Genomic DNA, 21,660 nt, shown 5'->3' with positions numbered 1-21,660 from the left:
AATTTTCAGCGCGACGCGTATTTTTTACCCGCAACGCCGTGGCGAAGCACTTCCCTGCGAGCTTGTGGATTTGAACACGAGTTTACCAAAATGAAAGCGTGCGATTTATAGAAAACGGGAATAGGTCTGCAGCGGGGTACCACCGAGATTCTTTTTCTCTTTATTTTCTAATGAGGTTTCTACTCCGGGCAGACGGCTCCGGGGCTGGAACACCGCTCGGTGCAGAGTGCAGATCGCGCATTGCACGCTGCTCAGCGTGAAAAGGAGCGCGGCTGATTGATGGTGTGTGTGTGTGTGTGTGTGTGTGTGTGCCCGGACACACCACCCCGGAGCCTTGTGTGTGTGTGTGTGTGTGTGTGTGTGTGTGTGTGTGTGTGTGTGCTCGGCCCGAGAAGGCACCTCTGCGTCCTCCTCCCAGGAAACGTGGGACAGACAGCGGCCTTTGGTAGTGGGCATCTGTGATCGCGGGCAGGGTGACACCGTCCGTAAAATTAACAAAGGAACTCCCTGGCGTCTGGGAGCCCCGCACACACAGCCGGGTCTGCACACACACGGATGTGGACACACGGACACACGGACGTACACGCGGGCTCCGGGCGAGCCAGAGATCCCACAACTTTTCACGTAATTGACACCAGACACCCTTAATTGTTCATTTTAATTCTTTTGGCTGCCGTTCACGTTACCGATCCCAGCCGCAAACGGCGGTCGCTATCGATCCCGATCCCCCTTGTGCCTGCAAACCCATCCGGAAGCCCCCGGCCCTTCGTGTGCTCGCGCGAGGGGCCCGGGGCCCTTTCTCGGGGTCTCCCGGATGCTCACCGAGCAGGGGGAGCGCCGGGCCGGGTCGAGCCGGGGCCGCACCGCCGCAGGGAGAGGAGGGCTGCGGAGAGAGGGCACAGGCGTGAGGGGTGAAGGAGTGCGGGGCTGGGTGCGGGTGTGGGTACGGGAGGACGTTTCCTAGGAGTTCTGCCGCCTTCCTCCCCTTCCACACGGGGCTCCGGCTCCAGCCAGCGGCCGTGGCCGTACCTTTCAGAACGAGAAGGGTGTGCAGACAGCCGCCGCTGCTTCCCGGCGTTTGGTAGGGGCGGAATTACACCAACAGAAATCACGCATTTTGGAAATAACAGCCGGGCTGTCACCGCAGGGTGTGTGTGCCTCTGTGTGTCCCCGCGGGGATTTCAGCGGGGACCGAACCGCCCAGCTCCGGGCAGATAAAGGACCTCGGGGCTCATCGCGTTTTGTTGTTGGTGGTGTGTATGTGTGGTTTGTTTGTTTTTATTATTATTATTTTTTTTATTTTTTTTTTTTGGTAACGTCTTCTGAGCTCTCTCGGAGTTCACTGCTCCCTCACTGTTGACTCCATCGCCTTAACCTTAAAGCAGGGGGAGGAGAGCAGCGGGAGGGGGTGGGGGTGTTGGCAGCATATAAGTACATCAGGAGGAATTTTTAAACGCCCGTATTGTCTCTCCTTCTACAAACACCACGAGGGTTTCCGTCCCACGCGGTCAGCGCGTTCCCCCGCGACTCCGCCGCCGCCCCCGGGTCCCTCCCGGCCGGGGCACAGCGCGGAGCCGGGGGCAGAGCCGAGGGCGGGGGGAGCGGCGGAGGCGTTCATTGTTCGGCCGCGGTGGGGCCGCGCGGCGCGGGATGCGCCCCGGAGCCTCTCCCGTTCGGGGGCCGCGATCTAATCGGCTCTAGCTCTGGTTTCCTGGATGGGAAAGCTGCCCTTAGATTTCAAAGGGAAGAAGTAGACATCGCGGGCCGGGCACACATGGATTAAGTTGAACGGCGGCGATTACATCTGCGCTGAGAGCAACAGTAGTTCGAGGCTGACTTCAAACCTCAGCCCGTGACTCGGAGGCTCTCTGCCATAGACTTCCTCAATTTCCGGATGCGCTGCTCGAAATTCCCGACTCGCTCTCGAATTCCTGCGGCACGGGGGGATCGCGTGCTTCCCCCTCGCCGAGCCTTTTTCGGGGGGATGCTGCCCTTTATTTTGGCTGTACCTGACGAGGTAACGCGACCTCCGCGCACCGTATCGCCAGCCCATGGAGTGGATATTGACAGTCGGGATTGAAGCTTTTTTTTTTTTTTTTTTGCTTTTTTTTTTCTCTCTTTTTTTTTTTTTCCCCCTTTCCCTCGCCAAGCCCCAGCACTCCGGGATGTGTCATTCCCCTCGCGGATACGTGTGACTCCGGGCCACACGGCCGTGCCCGCAGCTGAGAACACACCGCGAGCATCACTTGGACGTGACACGGAGCGGCGTGTGGCGGGGCAGCGAGTCCGGAACCATCGCTCCTCGCACTACAGTAATTCCGCATTCCCAAGAAGAGGTTAAACCTTCACGTTGATGTTAAGGGGCTGCTCCCATGGAACACCGCACGGCCGCGGAGGTGCCGCCCCGGCCCGGTCATGCCCAGCTCGGGGCAGCCTCTCCGTAGCCCCTCGCAGCCCCGCTCACGGTGTTGTTACGTAGAGCCCTGGAAGCACCTGGGGTATTCCGCCTTCTCCTTCCTCCGCTGGAAGCAATCGGCTCACAGCAATCCCGACGAGGGCTCCGGGACCGTAGCACAACGCAGCTCGCCATCCGGCACGGTTAACCGGGGGAAGCGTGCGCCTTTCTGCCTTCTCTATGCTTTGTTACGGGGCTGACGGCGGCCCGCGTCCTCCTCCCCCTCCCGCAATATTCGAACCGCGGCTCCGAGCTCTCGGGCAGCGAGGGGCGCGGGCGGCAAAATAGCCCCGGCTGCACAGAGCGAATTGAGCAGGAGAGGAAAATCGGAGCGGCCCGCACATGTAAGTATTCCTCGCTCCGAGCCTTGAAGTTGGGAGCGCCGGGCCCGGGGCGCGGAGCCGCACAATGAGCGGCGAACGCCGCTGCCGAACGGCCGCGCTCGCGGAGGATCTCCCACCGCCGTGCTCACACTTCCGTCCCTCACACTCAGGGCGTGCACAAAAGAGCAACGTTGGTCCGAAATAGAATAAAAAAATACACGAAACGCTACGAAAAAGCACCGAAATCCTTCGTGCGGAGCGAGCGAGGAGCGAGCCGGAGAGGTCGGAGCGTGCTGGAGCCCGGATTGTTTAATAGAAAGATTTATCTGCGAACTGTATTATTTACTTTGGGAGGGGAGGCGGCGGTATGAGGGTATGCTAATTAGCGGGAGATTTTTGGGGGGAAGGGGTGGAATATCAATTTTTATTGCATCACCTGTCAGGAGTGTCCAATCAGCGTTGGCTTTAGGGGAATTAATTGATGAAGGTGTCTCCGGACGAGCTCACTTCACTCTGTCATTTTATTTGTAGCTAAAGCAGCGGCGGGAATAGCAGCTGCATTGCTTTTCTCTTCCTCCCTTCACATTCCATTATCATAGTTTCCAATGGAAAAGCAGGGAATGAAAGGGAACAGGTACTGATCTGCGGCAGCAACTTAGAGAAACACTTTGGCAAAGCAGATTTTGAAGATTACATATCGATTGTAGCCTCACGGTGGTGCTTTTTGGTTGCTTTTGTTGCTTTTTTCTTTTTTAACTTATTTTTATTTTTGCTATTTTATCTAAAGTTTGGCACTTCACCCACCAGGAATAGCAGCAGCCTTTGTTGCGCTCTGTTAGCAGGATGCCTTGAGACAAATACAGCATCTGGCCGAGGATTGTGTGTGTGTGGCTTTTTCTTTTTTTTTTCTCTATTTTTTTTCTCATTTTTTTTTCTTTTTTTTTTTTTTTCTTTTTTTTTTTTTTTTTCCCCCTTCTCTCTCTCTCTCCGCAAATGCCGGGAATGATTTAATTCGCGAAATGGGAGACCTGAAGTCGGGGTTTGAAGAGGTGGATGGCGTGCGGCTCGGCTACCTCATCATTAAAGGAAAGCAAATGTTTGCACTCTCCCAGGTTTTCACCGACCTGCTCAAAAACATCCCGCGGACCACCGTGCACAAGCGAATGGATCATTTGAAAGTCAAAAAGCACCACTGCGACCTGGAGGAGTTGAGGAAACTCAAAGCCATCAACTCCATCGCGTTCCACGCCGCCAAATGCACGCTCATCTCCAGAGAGGACGTGGAAGCGCTCTACACCTCCTGCAAAACCGAGCGGGTCCTCAGGACAAAGCGGCGGAAGCTCGGCCGGGCCCTGGCGGGCTCCGAGCTGCGGCCGGAGCGGGCGCCCGCCGACCCCTTCCGCGGCTTCTGGAAGGAGAACAAACTTTGGCTGGGTTTGAATGACTCTCCCCGGCCGCTGCTGCCAATCAGGCGGAAAGCTCTGCGGCCGGGGGCCGCGGCCCTGCTGCCGGCCTCCCATCTACCTCACCTTTTTAGTAAATACACTGGCCACGGCTACCCGGAGCTGGCCCGGGCGCCCCGCAAACCCCCCGGCGGCTATGAAACGGCCGCGGGCGGCTGCGCTCCCCTCCGCGCCCGCCGCCCTCCCGCCGCCCGCCCCCCGCCCGCCGCCGCCACGGCGCGGCCTCGGCTCCCGGCCGCCGGGCCCCCGCCCCTGCCCCTGCCCCTGCCCGCCCGCTGCCGCCGCCGCCGACACGGGGCCGCCGCCGCCGCCGCCGCCGCCGCTGCCGCCGCCGCCGCCGTCGCCGCCGCGCTGGGCCCCCCCCGGCGGCCCCTGGCCCTGGCGCGGCCCTGTCGGCCCCGCGGCTCCCCGCGGCTCCCTCTGCCGCTGCCGCGCGGCTTCGGGCCGCCGCCTTCGTCCGCCTTCGCCGAGAGCGGCAGCAGCGACTCGGAGTCCAGCTGCTGCTCCGGCCGCGCCGCGCACGACTCGGACTGCGGCTCCAGCCCGTCCAGCTCCAGCGAGGGCAGCTCGGAGGAGGAGGACGAGGAGGAGGAGGACGAGGAGGGCAGCGGCGGCTCGGACTCCAGCGAGGGCAGCTCGGAGGAGGAGGAGGAAGAGGAGGAGGAGGAGGAGGAGGAGGAAGAGGAGGAGGAGGAGGAGGACAGCACCTCGGACTCCGACTCCAGCTCGGTCTCCAGCCAGGTCTCGGTGCAGAGCATCCGCTTCAGGCGCACCAGCTTCTGCAGCCCGCCCGCCGTGGTGCACGCCAACTTCTTGTACCATCTGGCCGCCGCCGCCGCCCCCCGGCCCCCGGCCCCGGCCCCGACGGATCCCGGCGGGCCTCCCGCCCTCCGCCGCGCCGCGGGCTGCGTGAAGCCGGAGCTGCCCGAGGAGTGGGGCCGGCCCGGCTGGGGCCCGGCGCTGCGCTGCCCCGGCGGCCCCGGGAGCTGCTTCGCGGAGATAAGGGAGCGGAGGGCGGCCGAGATCACATTCCCACACTCTGAATTTCCCAATAACGCCAAGAGTACTGACCTAACAATTAACTGCGTTGCAAAGGGGGCCTCTTCACCTAGCCCAAAGACAAACAATGCATTTCCACAACAAAGAATACTCAGAGAGGCAAGGAAATGCCTTCCAGCAACTACTACACACTGTGCAGATAACAATACAATAGCTGCTAGGATCTTAAATAATGATTCTTCATCAGCGGCTGCGAATTCCGAGAAAGATTCCCAAATCCCTCATTGTATTGAATTTGCCACGGATTTGCCCTCGTTACGGACCGACCCCGCGGAGGACGCCGCCTCTCCGGGGGCTGCGGAGCCGCGGAGCGCCGAGCCGGAGGCCGAGGAGCTGCCCTTCCCGCACCGCGTCCGCATCAAAACCGAGGAGGAGGCGAGCGGCAAGGACGGGCCCGACCCTCCGCCCCACGAGCTGCGGTGTGAGTGCAATGATCCCGAGGAGGAGCGTCGCGCCGTGACGGAGGGCAGCGAGCGGGACGCTTTAGGAACGGCCAAGGAGGATTCCGCATGCACTGAGAAAGAAACCACTTCCTTCCCCCCGCTGACTCAGAGTCAGGGCCTCTCATGCACTTTAGGTACTCCAAAACCTGAGGATGGGGAGTATAAATTTGGAGCGAGGGTGAGAAAGAACTACAGGACGCTGGTTCTGGGCAAGAGGCCCGCGCTGCAGCCTCCTCCACTCAAACCAAATCTGAAATCGGCGCGGAGCCCGCGGCCCGCAGGTAAAGCCGAGCCCGAAGGAACACTGGACGATCTCACGGCCAACAATAGGCGCAGAAGGGTAGCCGGCAATGTAGCATCAGCGGTGAAAAGGCCGTTTAATTTCATGGCAAATTTTCCCTGTCCACCGTCGCTAATTATTGGCCACGACGGGGATTTGTTGCCAGCTTACTCCTTAAGCACCACTAAGGACTCGCAAGCACCTCACAGGGCCCATCCCGTGTGGAAATGGCAGCTGGGCGGCTCTGCAATACCTCTCCCACCTAGCCACAAATTCAGGAAATTTAATTAATAAAATACTTTGGAAAATCTTTGCTGGAACCACCTCTCGGTCCGTGCGCTGCGTGAGCTCGGCAGGAAGGTTCATGCGGCCCTTAACGCCGCGCAGCGCTCGCTGCTGGGATCCGTCGTGTCGTTTGTGAAGACAGAACCCGGATTACCGTTTTCTTTCCTCGGCCCGACAGTGGTTTTGCTTTGGTTTGGTTGGGTCTTTTTTTTTGTTTTCCTTTTGTTTTTTGTTTTTGTTTTTTCCTGTTACATTTGGGTATTTTTTTGTTACATTCCACAGAGTACTTCAGGCAAAGACTCAACTCAACTCAGTTAACGCCGGTAGAGCTGGAACACTTTACTGTTTGAATGCTAATAATGCACCAGTACCTCAATTCAACTGCTGCAAATAAATGTCAAAAGGTTGAATAATAAATACTAGAATGAGCCATTAAATTTATGCACTAGATTTCGAACATGGCAGTCTAACTGTTAATTCAGTTAAAGTTTGTGAAGTGCCACGGCCTCACAGGAGGGTTGGCCGCACCTCGGCGCTCGGAGCGGGGCGGTGCGATGCCCTGGGCCCACAGCGCTGCGCTCAGCCCCTGGGGAAGGCGGGGGCAGAGAGCGGCTCGAAATGGGGGATTGCAGCGAGGGGAAAGGGCGTCCTTTCTCTCGTACGGCCCCTCGTTGCGATTGGAAGCCTTTTTGTTTCACCCAGAGGTCTTAAATAAGGTTACTGTTACCCTCTCACGTCGTGCCGAAGCTGAGCTCCGAACGTGCCCCCGCAAACTCGCACGGCGCTCAGAGCCCTGCCCGGCCCGAGGCGATTTATGGGCAACCCCGAGCGGGCCGCAGGAAATAGCGAAGCAGTAAATGCGGCTCAGAGAGAGCGGAGCGAGGGGCCAGGAGTGGGAACAGCGCAGCAAACGCGATCCCCTCGCTGCTCGTGGCTCTCCGGCCCTGAACTCGGGCTCTGCCGCCTCGGTGTCCTCAGCCCCGAACCCCGGCGCTGTCGGTTTTTGTTTCCAGGCCGTCCTCTCTATGTAGCAGAAACGTTTCTACCGCACGTGACAATCAGAGGCGATTATCTCTATTTGCACTTAATATCGAAATAGTGGAGCGGGCGGGGGCGAGGGCCTCGCCTCGGAGAGACATGCCGGTATAATATATTGTGATGATGGAAGCGGTAAATCAAAATGATGGAAAATTTGCACTGTTGAAAAGCATGCTTTAGCTTTATTTTCAATTAAAAACACTGTTTAAAAATTCCTGATTCCCTACACTTTGAATTATTGCAGTTTATCCACGCTTTCCCCTCCGTTTGGGAGCTCCCCCGCTTGGATTCCGAGGAAATACGCTTCAAGAGGTTCACTGTTTCTCTCCCTGCCCCCAAAGCCCCTCCAAAAGAAAGGGAAAAAAATCAAATAAAAAGAAAGGAAAAAAAAAAAGAGAAAAAAAAGAAAGGAAGGCCGACACGCAGCAGCCGGGCCCGGGGCCGAGGGCTGCGGATGGGCCCCGGTGTGGGGGGACGGGAGCAGCTCCGAGAGCGGCCCAAAAGTTTGCGGCCCCGGGAAGGCCGAGTGCTGCATCAGCGGGGTTTCATCTGAAGGACTGCTGCTTTCTTTCTTTGGCCTGGCGCTTTATTTATACTAGATCATTCCTAAATTAAATGTTAAGGATTCCACTCATCGATCAATCTCGGGAGGATAATTTATCGTAAATCAAAGAAAAGGAAAAAGGAAAAAAAAAAAGAAAAAAAAAAAGGAAAACAAAGCCACAACGTGATGTTTACCGTGTGACTCAAAGTCAACATTCTGCCGGCGATCCGCTGCCGCTCTCGGCTGTTTCATCCCTGCCTTTGTGGTGCCCCCCGCAGCCCTCGTGGCTCCGCGCACGCCGCCGCCCGCAGCTCCGCGCTATCCCTGCTCCCTCCTTTTCCCCCATTGTAAAGCCCCGCTCTAGAAATACCTGCACCAAATATAGTTAAAGAGAGTAAACAATCGCCCTTCCGAGGGGGTTACCCTTCCCCCGCACTCTCACATCACTTAGAGCTGCCAATTGCAAAAGGTACTCTGCATATTTAACCGCGCTGCTGAAATTACGATGGTCGTGAAAAATCGGCTCTCAGGGTGGCTGGGGGTCGAGTGTTTAACTCGCGTGCGTTTGGGGCCGAGCAGACTGCGGCCCTATTTCCAGAGAGTTGTGAATATGGTCAGGGCGCACCGCCCCGGGAAGCCCCGGCTCCGCTCTGCCTGACAGAGGTCTTCCCTGCACCGAAAAAAAAGGAAAAGGTGGTGGGGGTGGGGGTGGAAATCAAATTGAAAAGCTGCGGAGATGTAATATGCAAACTGGAAGCCTAAAATTTTGCCGTGTCAATTAAACAACGTATCGCTTTCAGAGGAACTCCGTCCCCTGACCCTGTTTACTTCCAATTACGCTGTGCTGATGTGGCTGGGAATTGTAAATTGCAGAGGTGCCTTTTCGGGTTCCTGAAATAATCCGGGGGGGGGGAGGGGGGGGGGTAGGGGAGAAGGGGGAGGGGAGAGAGACACACACTGATCCCAAACAGGCCCTGCAGGGCCGGGGACGTATGGCGCCTGGCCAGGGTGCAGCGGGAGGCACGGAGTCACACATCCCCATGGCCACACGTGTGCACTCGGTGCTGCTCACGGGCCCCGTGGGGTCACTGTGCCGGGAGTGTCACCAGGTACATAATGCACTGCCATGCAAAATACCGCAATCCTCCCGGTTCGGGGGGTCTGACGGCTGATGGAGATGGCAATGTAACTGGTGCTGAGACAGAGCTCGCTCCCATCCCAGCCTCACTCACACAAAGTCGAACAAACACATTGCGCTGTGCACCAAGAACACATTTCTCCCTTAATGGTTAGTTATAACGCGAGGAAAAACGGAGGTGTCCTGATGGGCCAGGCCACAGTTTTGTCGTGATGTTCACGGCAGAGGAAAATTCAAACCCATCAGTGATGAAACGCCACCATTTTCCCTCTCCGGGTGCACAAAACCCCACAGAATTCCATAAAGGAAAAGCGACGTGGCGCAGCGCGTGTGCTCCTCCCAGGTACAGCGCAGGCCGAGCTCCCTGCCCTGCCGGTGGGGGGGATTCCTGCGGCCGGGCCGAGGACAAAAGGGACTTTGGGACCGAGCCGAGAGCTCCCGAGCACCGAGAAGGGAACACGTGCCGTGCCCCGGCGGCGGGGATGCTGCCGCAGCACCTCGCGTTACAGCACGCACTGCCTGCAGCGGGTATTCCCTCTGCTGCTGCAGTGATGTGCGGTGTGAACTTTGCTGTTCTTCTCTCTGTGTTTTGTTTTGTTTTTTTTTTACACGGCTCCTTTTCCCTTCAGCAGGTTGAGTTGCCAATAAAATCGAAGTAACTGCGCAAATGAGAACAACGCTGCCACGTTTTGTCCGTTGCTGTTCGCACGTGTGAGCGTTCAATGGAGAGGTGCAGGAAAAGTGAATGTTTCGTACTCGGGGAGCTCTGCGGGGAATCGCTCCGTGCGGGGAAGCGGCTGCAGAGAGCCGTGGTTTTCCTGGGTGCGATGGCGACGGGAAAGAGCACGTACAGCCTCATCCCCGAGCCCGGCTCCCAAGTACAAAAGAAGGGCGAGCACGGAGCGGAAATAGCGGCCGGGGCCCACCGAGCCACAGCCGCGCTCGCAGCCTCCTCCATTCCCCATCCAGCCGGATCTGAGCGGGCTGCGGCTCGGGGATGCGGGACGGCAGCACGGACCTGCCCGGCACAACGCCGAGCCGCGGCCCGGCCTCTCCCCGCGCTGCTTCCACTGCCGGGCGGCCCCGAGCCGCAGGGCCGCGATGTGTCTGTCGAGGCGCTGACAATAGCGGCAGGGAGAGCTGGCGGCCCCGGGCAGCGCCCGGCCCTCCCGATGCCGGGCAGCATCTCCCGCAGCGGCCTCGTTCGCACCGCAAACACCGCAACAGCTGCGTGTAAACAGCCGCACTTCGGCGGGAGCCGCTCCTCGCGGCGCTGCCTCCGCTCGCCGCCCACGGGAACGCGGAACGAGGGAGAAATCGCGGCTCGGGGCAGGCGAGAAGCGGCCCCGTGGCCGTGCCGCGCGGTGCCGGGCTCCCTCAGGCCGCGGGCGGCGCTGGGCCGCTCTCGGGGCGGCCCCATGGCGGGGCACGGCGCGCCTCGGGCCGCCATCTTGCCCGGCTCCACGCCGCCGGCCCCGCGCCCCGCGCCGCCACGAGCCGCTCCGAGCCGAGCCCGGCGGCTCCGCGCCGCGCTGCGCCCAATGCGGCCACGGGGCCGAACGCGCCGCGCTGCCCCCCCCCGGTTTGTGCGCGGCGGGGACGGGCCCGCGGGTCCCGGGCACGGCTCCGGGGTCGGCCCGGGAGGGGGGACACGGAGCGGAGCGCAACAGGAGCGGGCGGTGCGAGCTGCTGCTCGGCTGTAAAGTGTGTGAAATTACGCACCGCTGTCTTAAAGAGCGGCTAATTTATCGTAAATAGCGCGGGCTTTGTAAATGGCTTTATTATGTTGTTTCTTGTTAATTGTTGAGAAAATCCCCATTGTTGAGTGTGAATGGCTTTATGAGCTAACCTGGGCGCTGCCGCAATCCGGGGGCAGTAAATGGCCGCTCCGCTAATGCGGCCGGGAGCGGGGAGCGGGGCTGGAGCCGGCAGCGCAGCGCGGAGGCCGGAGGGGCCGCGCACACGTGGAGGGGCCGCTCCGCCTTTGTTAGCGGCCGCCGTGCCCCGGCCCGACCGACGGGCTCGGAGGGGTCGGGGCTGCCCGTTACGGCGCCTTCAGCGCGGTGTCCGCGGGGATGAGCGGCTCGTGCTGCGGGGAAAAGGAGCCGCGGTCACTGCCCCGGCTCGGGCCTGTCCTCGGGCCCCGCTCCCTGCCGCCGCCGGAGCAGCCCGGGCCGCGGGGCCCTCCCCACCGCCACGGCGCAACGCACGTGTCCGTCCGTTATAACCATAAATCGCTGTGGAACGTCAGTTCCACTCGAGGAACTTATATTGGGCCGTTCCTTTCCCTGATTTCTCCCTCTCTAATTTCGCCATGAGGAGGAATCCCCCCCGACTTCAGCACTCGTTTGCCGGATTTCTGCACGGCCCGCAGCTGCGGTTCCCCCCGGCCGGGCCGTCGCTGCCTCCCGGGGCCGAGGCGCTGCCGTGCCCCGAGCCCCGCAGCCCAGCTCCGGGCCGGTCGGTGCATTTCTCTCCAAACAGGATATTCTCGTCAACCTGCACCGGTTTTCCCCGAAGAGAGTTTAGCAGGGAAACGCATCCCAGCAAACCCTCCCCTTCTGCCGCTCCGAGTGACATTTCATCCCGGCGTTCCCCCCTTCTCGGCACGGGGGGGAACGGGCCGCTCTCCTTGGGAAGCGGTCGCTCCCATCTATGTAGGCAGGCATGAGAGTCTGGGAGAGGGCACTCAACGCGGTATAGCCGGGGGAGGGACGGCCGGGTGGTTCCCTGCGGTGACATCTGCCCGGGGAAAAGGATGGCCGTACGTGGGAGGGGGAGGGGAGAGGGGGTGGGAATGAGCGGAGTGTAATACTCCGTAAAATAATGTCCGAGCCGGGCTCTGTTATCTCGGAGCCTCTTTTATATTCCGGGGGAAGTTTATAGGTGGTTACCCGGTGTTACACATTTCGGTAGTAAAGTGTCATTAATTCCCCGATGATCTCTGCATCCTTCCCCCATAAAGGAGCCTCTGTAAGACACATTACTCGTGCACAGCACTTCCCGAGCCCCTCCCGCGGCCCCGGGGGTCGCTAAGGTGAGGGCTGTGCGGATAACCGAGCTCCGTCCCGAGCTCCCGGCGCTGCGTGTTCCGAGCCGGAAAGAGCCGGGGGGTGGAAGGGGAGTTTCTGCGGCCACTCGTAGAGCGAGGAGTCCAGGAGCTTCTCTGCCTGCTGTACACGGGGCTCCTCCGGGCAGCTCTAACGCAGCGCTGCCTCCCGAGGCCTCTCCGTGTCCCCCGGTGCTCCTCCTCCGCCTCTCTATGTCCCCGGTACACTCAGGAGAGCTCCGGGTTCTCCCGGCGGTTCCTGTGCGAGGTGACGGCGGGTCCATGCAGCCAGCACCGACCCGGCTGCAGCCGGCTCCCTTCGGACAATGTTTAGCGCTCTCGTTTGGTTTAGCCACACTGACTGCGTCTGATCATTGGGAAAGACGAAGTGCACCGACATCTGATCGTTTGTGTCAGAATCCAGCTCGGTGACAATCGCGCGGAGCTGGTTTTAATTTTATTCCGAAGTGTTTACACATCGCCATATGGTAAATTTGTCTTCACGAAGAAAGTTAAGAATCAATAGCTCTAAGAACTTCGCACTCACGCCGTAGCACCGAGCATCGCTGCGTCCCTCCCGGCCTCGGGAAGGAAGGGCCGATCTCGGCTGGGCAGCCGTGCTGCAGGACCCCGATGTGCTCGGTGTGCGGGGAGCTGCGGTGCCCCCTCACTGCCCCCTGTGTCACCTCCAGGGGATTCGCTCTCTGGAACTTGCAGCGTCCCATCCCGCCCGGAGAGCAGCAAACTGCGCCTAAGTAAATATATATGTGTGTCCACACACACGCGGATATTTACATGCACATACACAACTGATGCGTCCGAGCTGTGGACATTTGCGGACGCTGCCGGAGCATCCATTTGTCATTTCCCCCAACACTTCAGAGCTGCCGTTTTCCATTGCCGAGCACCTCTCGGAGGAGATGGAGACGTCACGGAGCAGCACCGCAGCCGGCCCGACCCGCAGATGCTCGTCCCCACCTCGCGCAGTCACAGCGCTTTTAATGCGCGTTTACAAAGAGGAAAAACAAAAGGCTTGAGAACAGGAGAGCTGTAGGGGTACGGCAAAAGGAGAGGGGGCAGAGAGAAATATCCCACAGCAGATTAGGAGCTTACGGGACGGGTCGCGTAGGATAGTTAAGCAATAAAAACAAACTAAGAGTATGTTATCTAAATCTCTTATAATTAAAACCCAGTTCGTCCCGACAATGTAGTCACACACACATATGTGCTGAGTTTGTTCATCGGTGCCTGTGAGATGAAGGGGAACGCGTTCAGTGCGTACACCTTCAGTTCCTGACGTTTGGGATTTTGTTCCATGTGATTCCAGAAGTGTCCGCAGCCCCAATGGCCGTGTGCTGAGCGGGGACCGCCGCTGTGACACCCGGCGTGAGCTGGGGACGGAGTGGGACGAGCAACAGCCGCAGCGTGCAGGGAGGGGACCCGGAGATGTGCTATATTCTATCTATTCCAATACTCGGAGCGGACACCGGAGTAAGAATTGGCCCCGGGGTGCAGTGACCGGGAACTCTTTGTTGGGAGCGAAAAGCCGCGATTCTCTGCAGCTCCTTTTTGTTCGGATTTGAGAGCCGGGAAAGCATCTCTGAGCTCCCGGCATAACGCTGAAGGTTAACCCCGACTCAGAGGCGTTTCCTCGTAGGAAAATAGCTGAGCTCCGTCCGGACGGAGCCGAGTCCAACCTCGCGCCGGGGCTGCGCGCTGGCACCGGGGCACAGAGGAGCAATGTGCGCTCCCAGAGCAGCTGCTTTCCGCTCTGCTTTCAGAGCCTCTACTTTCCGCTCTGCTTTCAGCTCTGCTTTCCGCGCGGCTCCGCGCATCGGGTGCCCCTCGGGGCGGCGGCGTTTGGGAAACACGGGACGGAACGGGACGGGCGGGGGCGGGTCCGCGGTACCGGGGCTGCGGGACTCGGGTACCGGCGCTGGAGGGGAAGGCACTGAGCGGCCCCCGCAGCGCGTCTGTAGATCGGCCAACTCCAGCGGCACAGCCGCAGCCCTCCTCAACCCCGGCCTTTCTCAGCTTTAATTATTAATTAAAAGGCGGCATGAAAATTAAAGAGGGGGCAGGAGAGGGGCGAGGGGTTTCCTCTCTCGGCGGGAACTCTCCTGGGAGTGAGGGGAGTGGAAAGGTGCGCGGCTGCCGGGCTGGATCTCCCCGCAGTCATCACGCATCTCCTTCCTCCTCCTCGGGGGAGCCGAGCCCCGTTCCGCTCCTTTCCCTCCCTGAGGACGGGAACTGTTGGGTGCCGCATCCCGGGGGTGGGCCTGGGGGGCTCCCGCGTTCCCCGGTCCGTGGGGTTGGGATGCCATCGCCGGGCCCCTGATTCACCTGTCACTGCGATCACGGCCCCCGAGCACTGACAAATATTCACAATAAAAGAGTGAAAGGGTCCCTTAAGGTTCACTGATTTGTGTGTAGAACTTTGGGAAACTGCAAATAAGCGAGAAAAATTGTCCATTCTTGTGAAGGGAAATACAAGTCTGCACGTAACCGCTCCGCGACAAAACCCGAGGAGCGGCCAAAGCCCAGCGGCGCACACCGCGATCCCCGGAACAATTCCATTTCCTCTCTCCCCTCTCTGGCCCTTTCCCGGCCGGCAAAGGGGATGCTGTGAGGATTTAAGGCCGGGGAGGGCTTCCGTGAGGGAAGCAAAGTGTGGAGAGGCGCTGAGGCGGGTGGGGAGCACCCATGGGCCCGCTCTGCTCGGGGACAGAATGAATCCCGGCCCATTGCATTTGCTTTAAGCGTGCTTTAGACTAGCTGCACGAGGGATCCAGCAATTAAGGCCTTTCTCTTTAGATATTTCCTTTGCAGTTTCATATTCCAGCTTCGGGCTCGACGAAAAGAAAGGAGTGATTTTTCCTCTAAGCACCAAACGTCGGTGCTACACAAGTGCTTTTTTTCCAAAGACAGCTCAGAATTGCGGGGTGGTAGCGCTGGGGGATCGCCTCGCACCGCCTTAGGCCCATCAGTCCGCCTTTCCCGCCCAGCTCAGAGCGGGGAAAAGCATTTTCCGATTAAATTCTGCCTTAATGGAACTTGGCAACCGGCAACAAAACCTCGCTTAAGTGAAATGAAGAGACAAAAGGCGCTTTAAACGTCGGGGCCGGGGGCTGAGCAGCCCCTGCCACCGGCTTGAAATGGAGGCGGCGTTGGGGCGCGCAACCCGCGCGGAGCCCCGGCTGGGATCGCGCTAATTCCGCGCCGGGTCGGGCCGGGCCGCGTATCCCCGCTTTGAGCCCCGGCCCCACGCGTGTCCCGGCCCGGAGCTCGGCAATAGAAACGTAACATCTCCGCGGCCAGAAGAGTTTTTGACGGGTTTACGGCACGGTTCGCTCTCGTGACACCCGTGGGCTCTCCCGGTGAACCGAAGTTCGGGGGCAGAGGTGTGAAGGCGCAGCGGCCGCTCCGCGCACACCCCGCAGCACAGAGAGGTCCGGACGCTGCGCGATTGGCGCAGATAATGCCGTATTCCGAGTGAGCGATCAGAGAAACGCGACATTGTGAGAGCGAACGGGAGGAAGGCAGTGACGTGGGAGCCCACAATGGCATTTCTGAATCACTTCGTTTGATTGACGTCCGGGGGCTCGGTGACCCGAGGGAATAGGACTCATTACCGTGAATACACCAAAACATCAGCCGGGATTAGAGCGGCGGATCTTTTAAAAATCCCATTTCAGTCGAAATTATAGGGGGGAAAATACCAAATCTAAGGAAAAAAACAACCAACAAACCCAAACCAAACCAAAACAGCAACAACAACGACCAATAAAAAAGCAGTAAGAGGGGAAAAAAATGACTCCTTTATGCTTCTTTAATTGCACAAAGACCCCTAAATAGAGGAAAAAACAGCGTTAAGATTTTAGGCAGCGTTGAAGAGGAGAAAACTCCCTTCGCGAACCGAATGTATCGCCGAGAGCTGAAGGCTGAGTGCGGGGAAAGGGGATTTGCGGGGCTGCGGCGGAGCCCGGGTTGCAGGGCGGTGAGTCCCGAGGCAGGTGCCGCTCCTGCACGGAGCGCTGCTGTGTCTGAGAGCTGCGGGAAAAGGTCGAGAGAAGGAAAAATAAAATAGAAAAAGAAATAAAATAGAAACCAAGAGGAGAAGTGTCCGAGCCGGGCTGGGCGTTGCGGGGCTGCCCCAGGGCTCTGCATGAAGCTGCTCCCCATTGAACGGGGCAAAGCGAGGTGCCCGGGAGCGGGGTGAGCTGCTGCTGCGGAGCCAAGAGCTGCATCAGCCGGCGGGACCCGCAGCACCGCGCCGTGCACACCAGAGTCAACCCGACGCCGCTGAGCGTCGGATATCGTCTTCATACGGAGACATACGAATGAATTAATGCAGCTTTAGCTAATGACGGCTTTATTCTTGCCGTTCGCGAGAGAAAAACAGAGGTCGCGTCCCGTCACGATTAAGATTGCGTTAATTTATTTGGGCTCTTAGCACCGACCATCCTGATGACGCCCCGCAGGGTTATGGGCGAGGCGGCTCAGCCCGGAACAAAGCGGTGCCGGCACGGAGCGGAGCGGGGCGGCCTCCCCAGCTCTGCCCGAAGGTGCCGCCCGCAGGGACGGCAGGAGGACGGGAAGAGGCTCCGAGCCCCGCGCGCCCCGCGCCGCTGACACCGCCCCGCGGGGCCCAGCCGCGGTCCCGGCCAGAGCGGCGGTGCGGGACCGGGGCAGGGCGAGGGGCCGCCGCCGGGACCGCGAGTCCCCGCTGCCCGTCCGCGGGGGAACAAAGGCGGCGCGGCGGGACCGAGGGAGGCCGCGGGCGGAGGGTGGAGGGGCCCCATCTCCGAGGCCGCGGCCCCCGCCCGCCGCTCGCGGAGCCAAACGCGGGCCGGCAGCGCCCCCTGCAGGGCAGCGGCGGAGCAGCACGGCCCGGCGGCGGCCCCGCCCCTTAAAGGGGGAAGCTCTGCTTAAGGTGGAACGGAGCTTCCTCCGCTCCGCGACTCGGGTGGCCGCACTCCGGCCCCGTCCCGACCCGGGACGCCCCGCTCGGCTCCGGAGTACCGCGTCCTATCGCCACAATGACTCCGAGAGCAGCCGGAGGCTCCTGGAGCTCCTCAAAGCTCCTCCTGGAGAGCCTCAAGGCCACCCGCCACCGCGCCCGTCCCGGGAGCAGAACGCGTGAATTAAATAAGAAAATAAAACCAGAACGGGCCGTGTCCCCGCGGTACGGAGCGGCCGCAGCGTCGGGGAACTCCAGGCACCGGCGGACACTCGGGTGTCACCTCCGGCACCTGCGGAACAGCGGCCGGAAAGTGCTGAGCAGCTCCGAAAATTCGGGGCAAAATCGCTGTTGTGTAGCGACTTTATTTTGTTTCCTTTCCTTTGGAGGGGGCTGCCCGCTCAACCTAATGAAGATAAATCCGCGCTCCAGCTGCCGCGCACAGGCCATTAAGCACGGCGAGGTTCCCTCTCGTGTTTTAGCCGTGATTTGTGAGCTCCCGCGGAGGAGAGGCGAGGCGGCCCCCCCCGCGCGGCTCCGCGCCCACCGAAACGCTCCGAAACTGGTTCCAAAGCCCCATCGGTGTTTGTACCCCCCTCCCCATCCCCCCTTCCCCCGCCCCGCGCAGCGGAACGGCACTGACAGCGGAGAGGGGCTGCGCGGGGCGGACCCCGAGATGCGGGCGGAGTGTTTGAAACGGTGGGACAGGGCAGTGCCCGGTGGGGAAAAAGAACAGCGTCCTCCGCCTATCGCCGCCTTCCTTTCCTTCCTTTCTTTCTTTCCTTCCATTTCTTTTTCTTTCTTTAATTATTGTTATTTATTTTCTTTTCGTCCGCTTGAAGTTTGTGCGCAGCAGCCGAGGAGGCAGCTCTGGGTCTGTTCCCAGCGGACAGCGCGGCCCTGGGATCCACGGGTCGGCCCCGACATTGGGCACTTGTGTATTTGCATTTCTCTCACTTCGTGGTAGGGCTGCGAACTCCGAAAAGCGGATAAAAATAAGGATAACGCAGACTAAAAGACGCGCCCTGACACGCGGCCCCAGGGACGCGGTTCTGGAGAGGGTAAGGGGTGGTTCAGCCGACAAACAGAGGAATCCAACTACGGAGGAAGGCAGTGACGCAGAGTCCCGCACAGCGCAGCACAGCGAGCACGAATTACCGCGATTGCGGCGGCACGGCACCTCGGGTCCCTTAATCTCCCCTCTTTATATAAAGCGTCGGAATATTCCGCCGTCTTTTGTTAAAAGAGCCCTCGTCTGGAGCATTTTGTTCCCGTTGCCGGAATGAAACTCGTTTTCCTGCCTAAAGTAAACACAATTCGTGTGACACACACACACACACACACACACACACACAGAGACCGGCGGGGCCGGCAGCGGGAACTGAACTTTTAAAGAAACGGATCCGTGCCGTGATTGATGCCGTGTCGCTCTGACAACAGAGAACGTGTAGCTAATTGCCTCTATAAACGAAAAAGATATTGCCCTCATTTTATCAAACGCATTCTTTGTTCGGGGCTAAAACAAGTGTCACAGTAAATGAACAAGGCTGTAGACGTTAATAGTTTCCCGGCAGTGAAATCCAAAGAGAACCCCTCGTCCTCAACCAGTGTCTGGTGGGAGCTGGAAGGAGGAGCACGTCCACTCCTTAGGGGTAGATTCCTCTTCCAGGACCCGTCCGTGTGTGTTCCACCAGCTGGGTGCTGCTGGCCGGGCAACCGCAGCTGAAGGTCACTGTCACATGGAGATGGTGGCCCTCGGGCTCCTCGTGGATGTCCCTGCGACCCCTCAAACCCTGGATGGTCTTCTGACGCCCTCTGAACAGGATTTTGGCACTCCAGGACACTCAGTCAGGCTGGATTACAGAGCACAGCCCTCCCAGCAGCTACCGCCAGGCATCGTAGAGTAGGGACTGCAATGTGTTTCCTTTGGATTTCACGGAAGAAAATAATGATTCTGGCTTTTCTTTTTTCTCTTTTTCTTTCTTTCATTTTCTTTTTCTTTTTCCCTTTCCCAGAAAGACAATCGATTTATTAGATTTTTTTTTTTCTTCTTTACGTATAGAATTTTCTCCTTGAAGGCCAACAATGAGTCAGTGAGTATTAATAAGAAGAAGTGAAAGCTTCCCAGCAGAATTTATTCAAAAAGGTAACTGCGAATTGTGTGCATCTGACAAAATAAAGTTTGTCTTCAACCAATACCAAAATGTGAATTCTGGGCTCCCTCTCCCAGCTGCCCGGATCAGTGTCTTCCTCCCATCCTTCCCCTCATCTCCGTGTCCAGGCAGGGTTACGATGCCTTGTCACACTCAGACTTTTTTCAAAGGGACCCTGACATTTTGAAGAGCATGGAGAAGAGCCCCTGACCTCCACCCCATACGTTTGAAACCCCCGACTGCCACACAAGGCTCGCTGGAATCAGATCTTAAGGGACTGGATTACAACGTGAAATACCCCACGAGCTGTACAAGTGAGGCATGGAGGGTCTTCTAAAAATGATAAGGAAAAGCACAGACTGAACAAATAACGGCAGGGTGAGGCTGCACAGGTTCACGTGTGGAGGAAAGCACTGATTTGTAAGATTCTGCCCAGGGAAGTGGCAAATCCAGATATTGATTTTTTTTTTTTTCCTAATTTCCTGAGAAACATGTTTTTATCAGACACAAATTACTGGACACAACTGAAGGTAAAGTAGGACGAGATCTAATGATCGGTGCTAAACAAAACGCTATCAGCTCCAATTAGACGTGATGCTTCTGCTCAGTCCCAGTCCGTGGGATCCCGAGGTGTGTGTGCCTGCCCTGAGGGCTGCTGGCTGCCAGCTTTCTTCTTCCTTCAGTTAATCCAGAGCTGTTAGTGATCAACTACCTCCAGAGTAGCGCAAGGTTGCACCATTATTTATGCTGAGATTGTTTAGCTTCTCCAGTAACTCTCCTGATCTTTGTCTCTAAGAGTCAGCCTCACTCCGTGGAACAGCAACCACATTCCTGGTGCCGCTGTTTCCCCTGCTGAACCTGCCCTACAGATAGCATGAACTGTGCAGTTATGCCTATTAGTCACACTGCTCGGCCCTGGTGTTAGACTAATTTGGAAAGACTTCCTGCATAGCAAGGAACAGCAGGATTTGATCAGAGCCCGAGATCCGTCACAACGCAGCGAGGCTTTGCCAGGAGCCCGTGGCACCTGGGGCACTTAAAAAAGCTGCGCTGCAACAACACGGGGAAACTTTGTGTGCAGACCCCTCGATCTGCTGGATCCTTTCTGTCACCGAGTTCTGGGATGGAGATTCGATGAAATAGCAGCAAGAAAAAGAGCTGACGGAACAAGGAGAGAGGGATGAGAGAATATTGAGTCTTCAGCCACACTCTTTTGTGGAATATTAAGTCAGTGTTCCCCCCATGATGTCCAGGCGTCAGACCCGATGATGCCTGGTGACATTTCTATTGCCTTCCGAGGAAGAGAGCTATTTATCTGAAGGCACCATGGTCAAAAGAAACACAAGGAAATAACAGATCGTACGTGAAAATACTTTGAACTTCCTTTTGCTCGATTCAAACAATTGCTTTGGTCCTCTGTTATTAAATCTCGACTTTACCCCAAGAGAGGTTGCTGTTGCATTACTATCCTCTCCTTTGCTGCAGGGATAATCAAACATTTCAATAGCTTTCTGCTGACTGCGAGGCTGTTGTTGCTTTTAACCCTTTTTCAGCCCAGTCAAACAGACATGGTAATGAAAACATCTTCAGGCAGCGTTGGGTCAATCTAAATATCAATCAGGCTTTCAAAACAAAACCGGGCTCCTCTTCCTTTCTTTACTGTTAAAAAGTAATTCTTTCGCAGGGACATAACACCGCACTGAGAGGAAAATCAACCCGTGGAATCGTAGTTCCCGGTGCTGGGCACACATACGCCTTTCGACGGCACTTCTGTTTTAAATGCTCCCCGAGAGCCCCGAGCCGCAGCTTGGGCTCACAGCAGCGGGTGCGTTCCCTGTTTTAACAAAGGAAAGCTCGTTGGTCTCCAGAAAGGAGTGGTTTACATTAGGCAGACTTTTTGCTGCCCATTTTTTGCCCCCTGAAAACTTCCTCCCAATAAGATTCACAAGTGTTTACATGAACGTCTGACTCCATTGGCTGTGAAAGGGAAGAGCTATAAACTTTCCCCGTTGTCCCGTGCTTTTAACTAATGTAGCTGTCACCGAATTTTTCCCTCGGATCCCAGGGCAGTAGTGGGAAAACGCGGGTTTCCAAACATCTGTCGAAAGGATGCCGTGAATAACAGCACGCGAGGTGCGAAACCGGTGGTGGTGCGTGACCCCTCGGGAAAGGTATGAGGCCGCTTTCGTGCAGCCCCGCAGCAGCTCCACCGAGCGGGAGGGGCACGGCCGGGCTGCGCCTGCCAGCACTTAAGCACGGGGACGGGCAAGGGGGGCTCTCCATCCCATCCCATCCCATCCCATCCCATCCCATCCCATCCCATCCCATCCCATCCCATCCCATCCCATCCCATCCCATCCCGACCAGATCCATCCAAACCCATTCCAGTCCCTTCCTTTCTTTATTCCCCGCCCGTCCCCCCCCCCCCCCCCCCCCCCCCTTCGAGCAGTAAATGCTTTCTAAATGGCTA

At 58.2% G+C, this 21,660-nt stretch overlaps 2 protein-coding genes across 4 annotated transcripts in view; one reads left to right on the top strand and one right to left on the bottom strand.

The window, feature by feature from the left end:
- Positions 1 to 5,086, bottom strand: part of MLLT10 (MLLT10 histone lysine methyltransferase DOT1L cofactor) — a 122,166-nt gene extending 117,080 nt beyond the window's left edge. For both annotated transcript variants that reach the window (XM_015853306.3, XM_015853308.3), the window contains exon 1: positions 4,949 to 5,086. The gene's annotated coding sequence lies outside the window, so the exon portion shown is untranslated. The remainder of the gene's footprint in view (positions 1 to 4,948) is intronic.
- Positions 158 to 7,558, top strand: SKIDA1 (SKI/DACH domain containing 1). 2 transcript variants are annotated; one of them, XM_085538704.1, is made up of 2 exons: positions 158 to 2,017; positions 2,151 to 7,558. In XM_085538704.1, the coding sequence occupies exon 2, from the start codon at positions 3,798 to 3,800 to the stop codon at positions 6,312 to 6,314; it is 2,517 nt and encodes an 838-aa protein (XP_085394830.1). In that variant the 5' UTR covers positions 158 to 2,017; positions 2,151 to 3,797; the 3' UTR covers positions 6,315 to 7,558. The 2 variants fall into 2 exon arrangements, with proteins under 2 accessions (XP_085394830.1, XP_085394831.1); XM_085538705.1 differs by having other exon boundaries at positions 158 to 2,799; positions 3,891 to 7,558.
- Positions 7,559 to 21,660: the final 14,102 nt, after the last annotated feature.

The sequence above is a fragment of the Coturnix japonica genome, chromosome 2 (genome assembly GCF_054131305.1).
Source record: "Coturnix japonica strain WE chromosome 2, WE-NBRP24, whole genome shotgun sequence".
Taxonomy (NCBI): domain Eukaryota; kingdom Metazoa; phylum Chordata; class Aves; order Galliformes; family Phasianidae; genus Coturnix; species Coturnix japonica.
This window is presented reverse-complemented; position numbering and strand designations above follow the sequence as displayed.

What these genes read in the sequence shown, in the direction of transcription:
- SKIDA1 (XM_085538704.1), top strand. Translation starts at nt 3,798, where the DNA reads ATGGGAGACCTGAAGTCGGGGTTTGAAGAGGTGGATGGCGTGCGGCTC.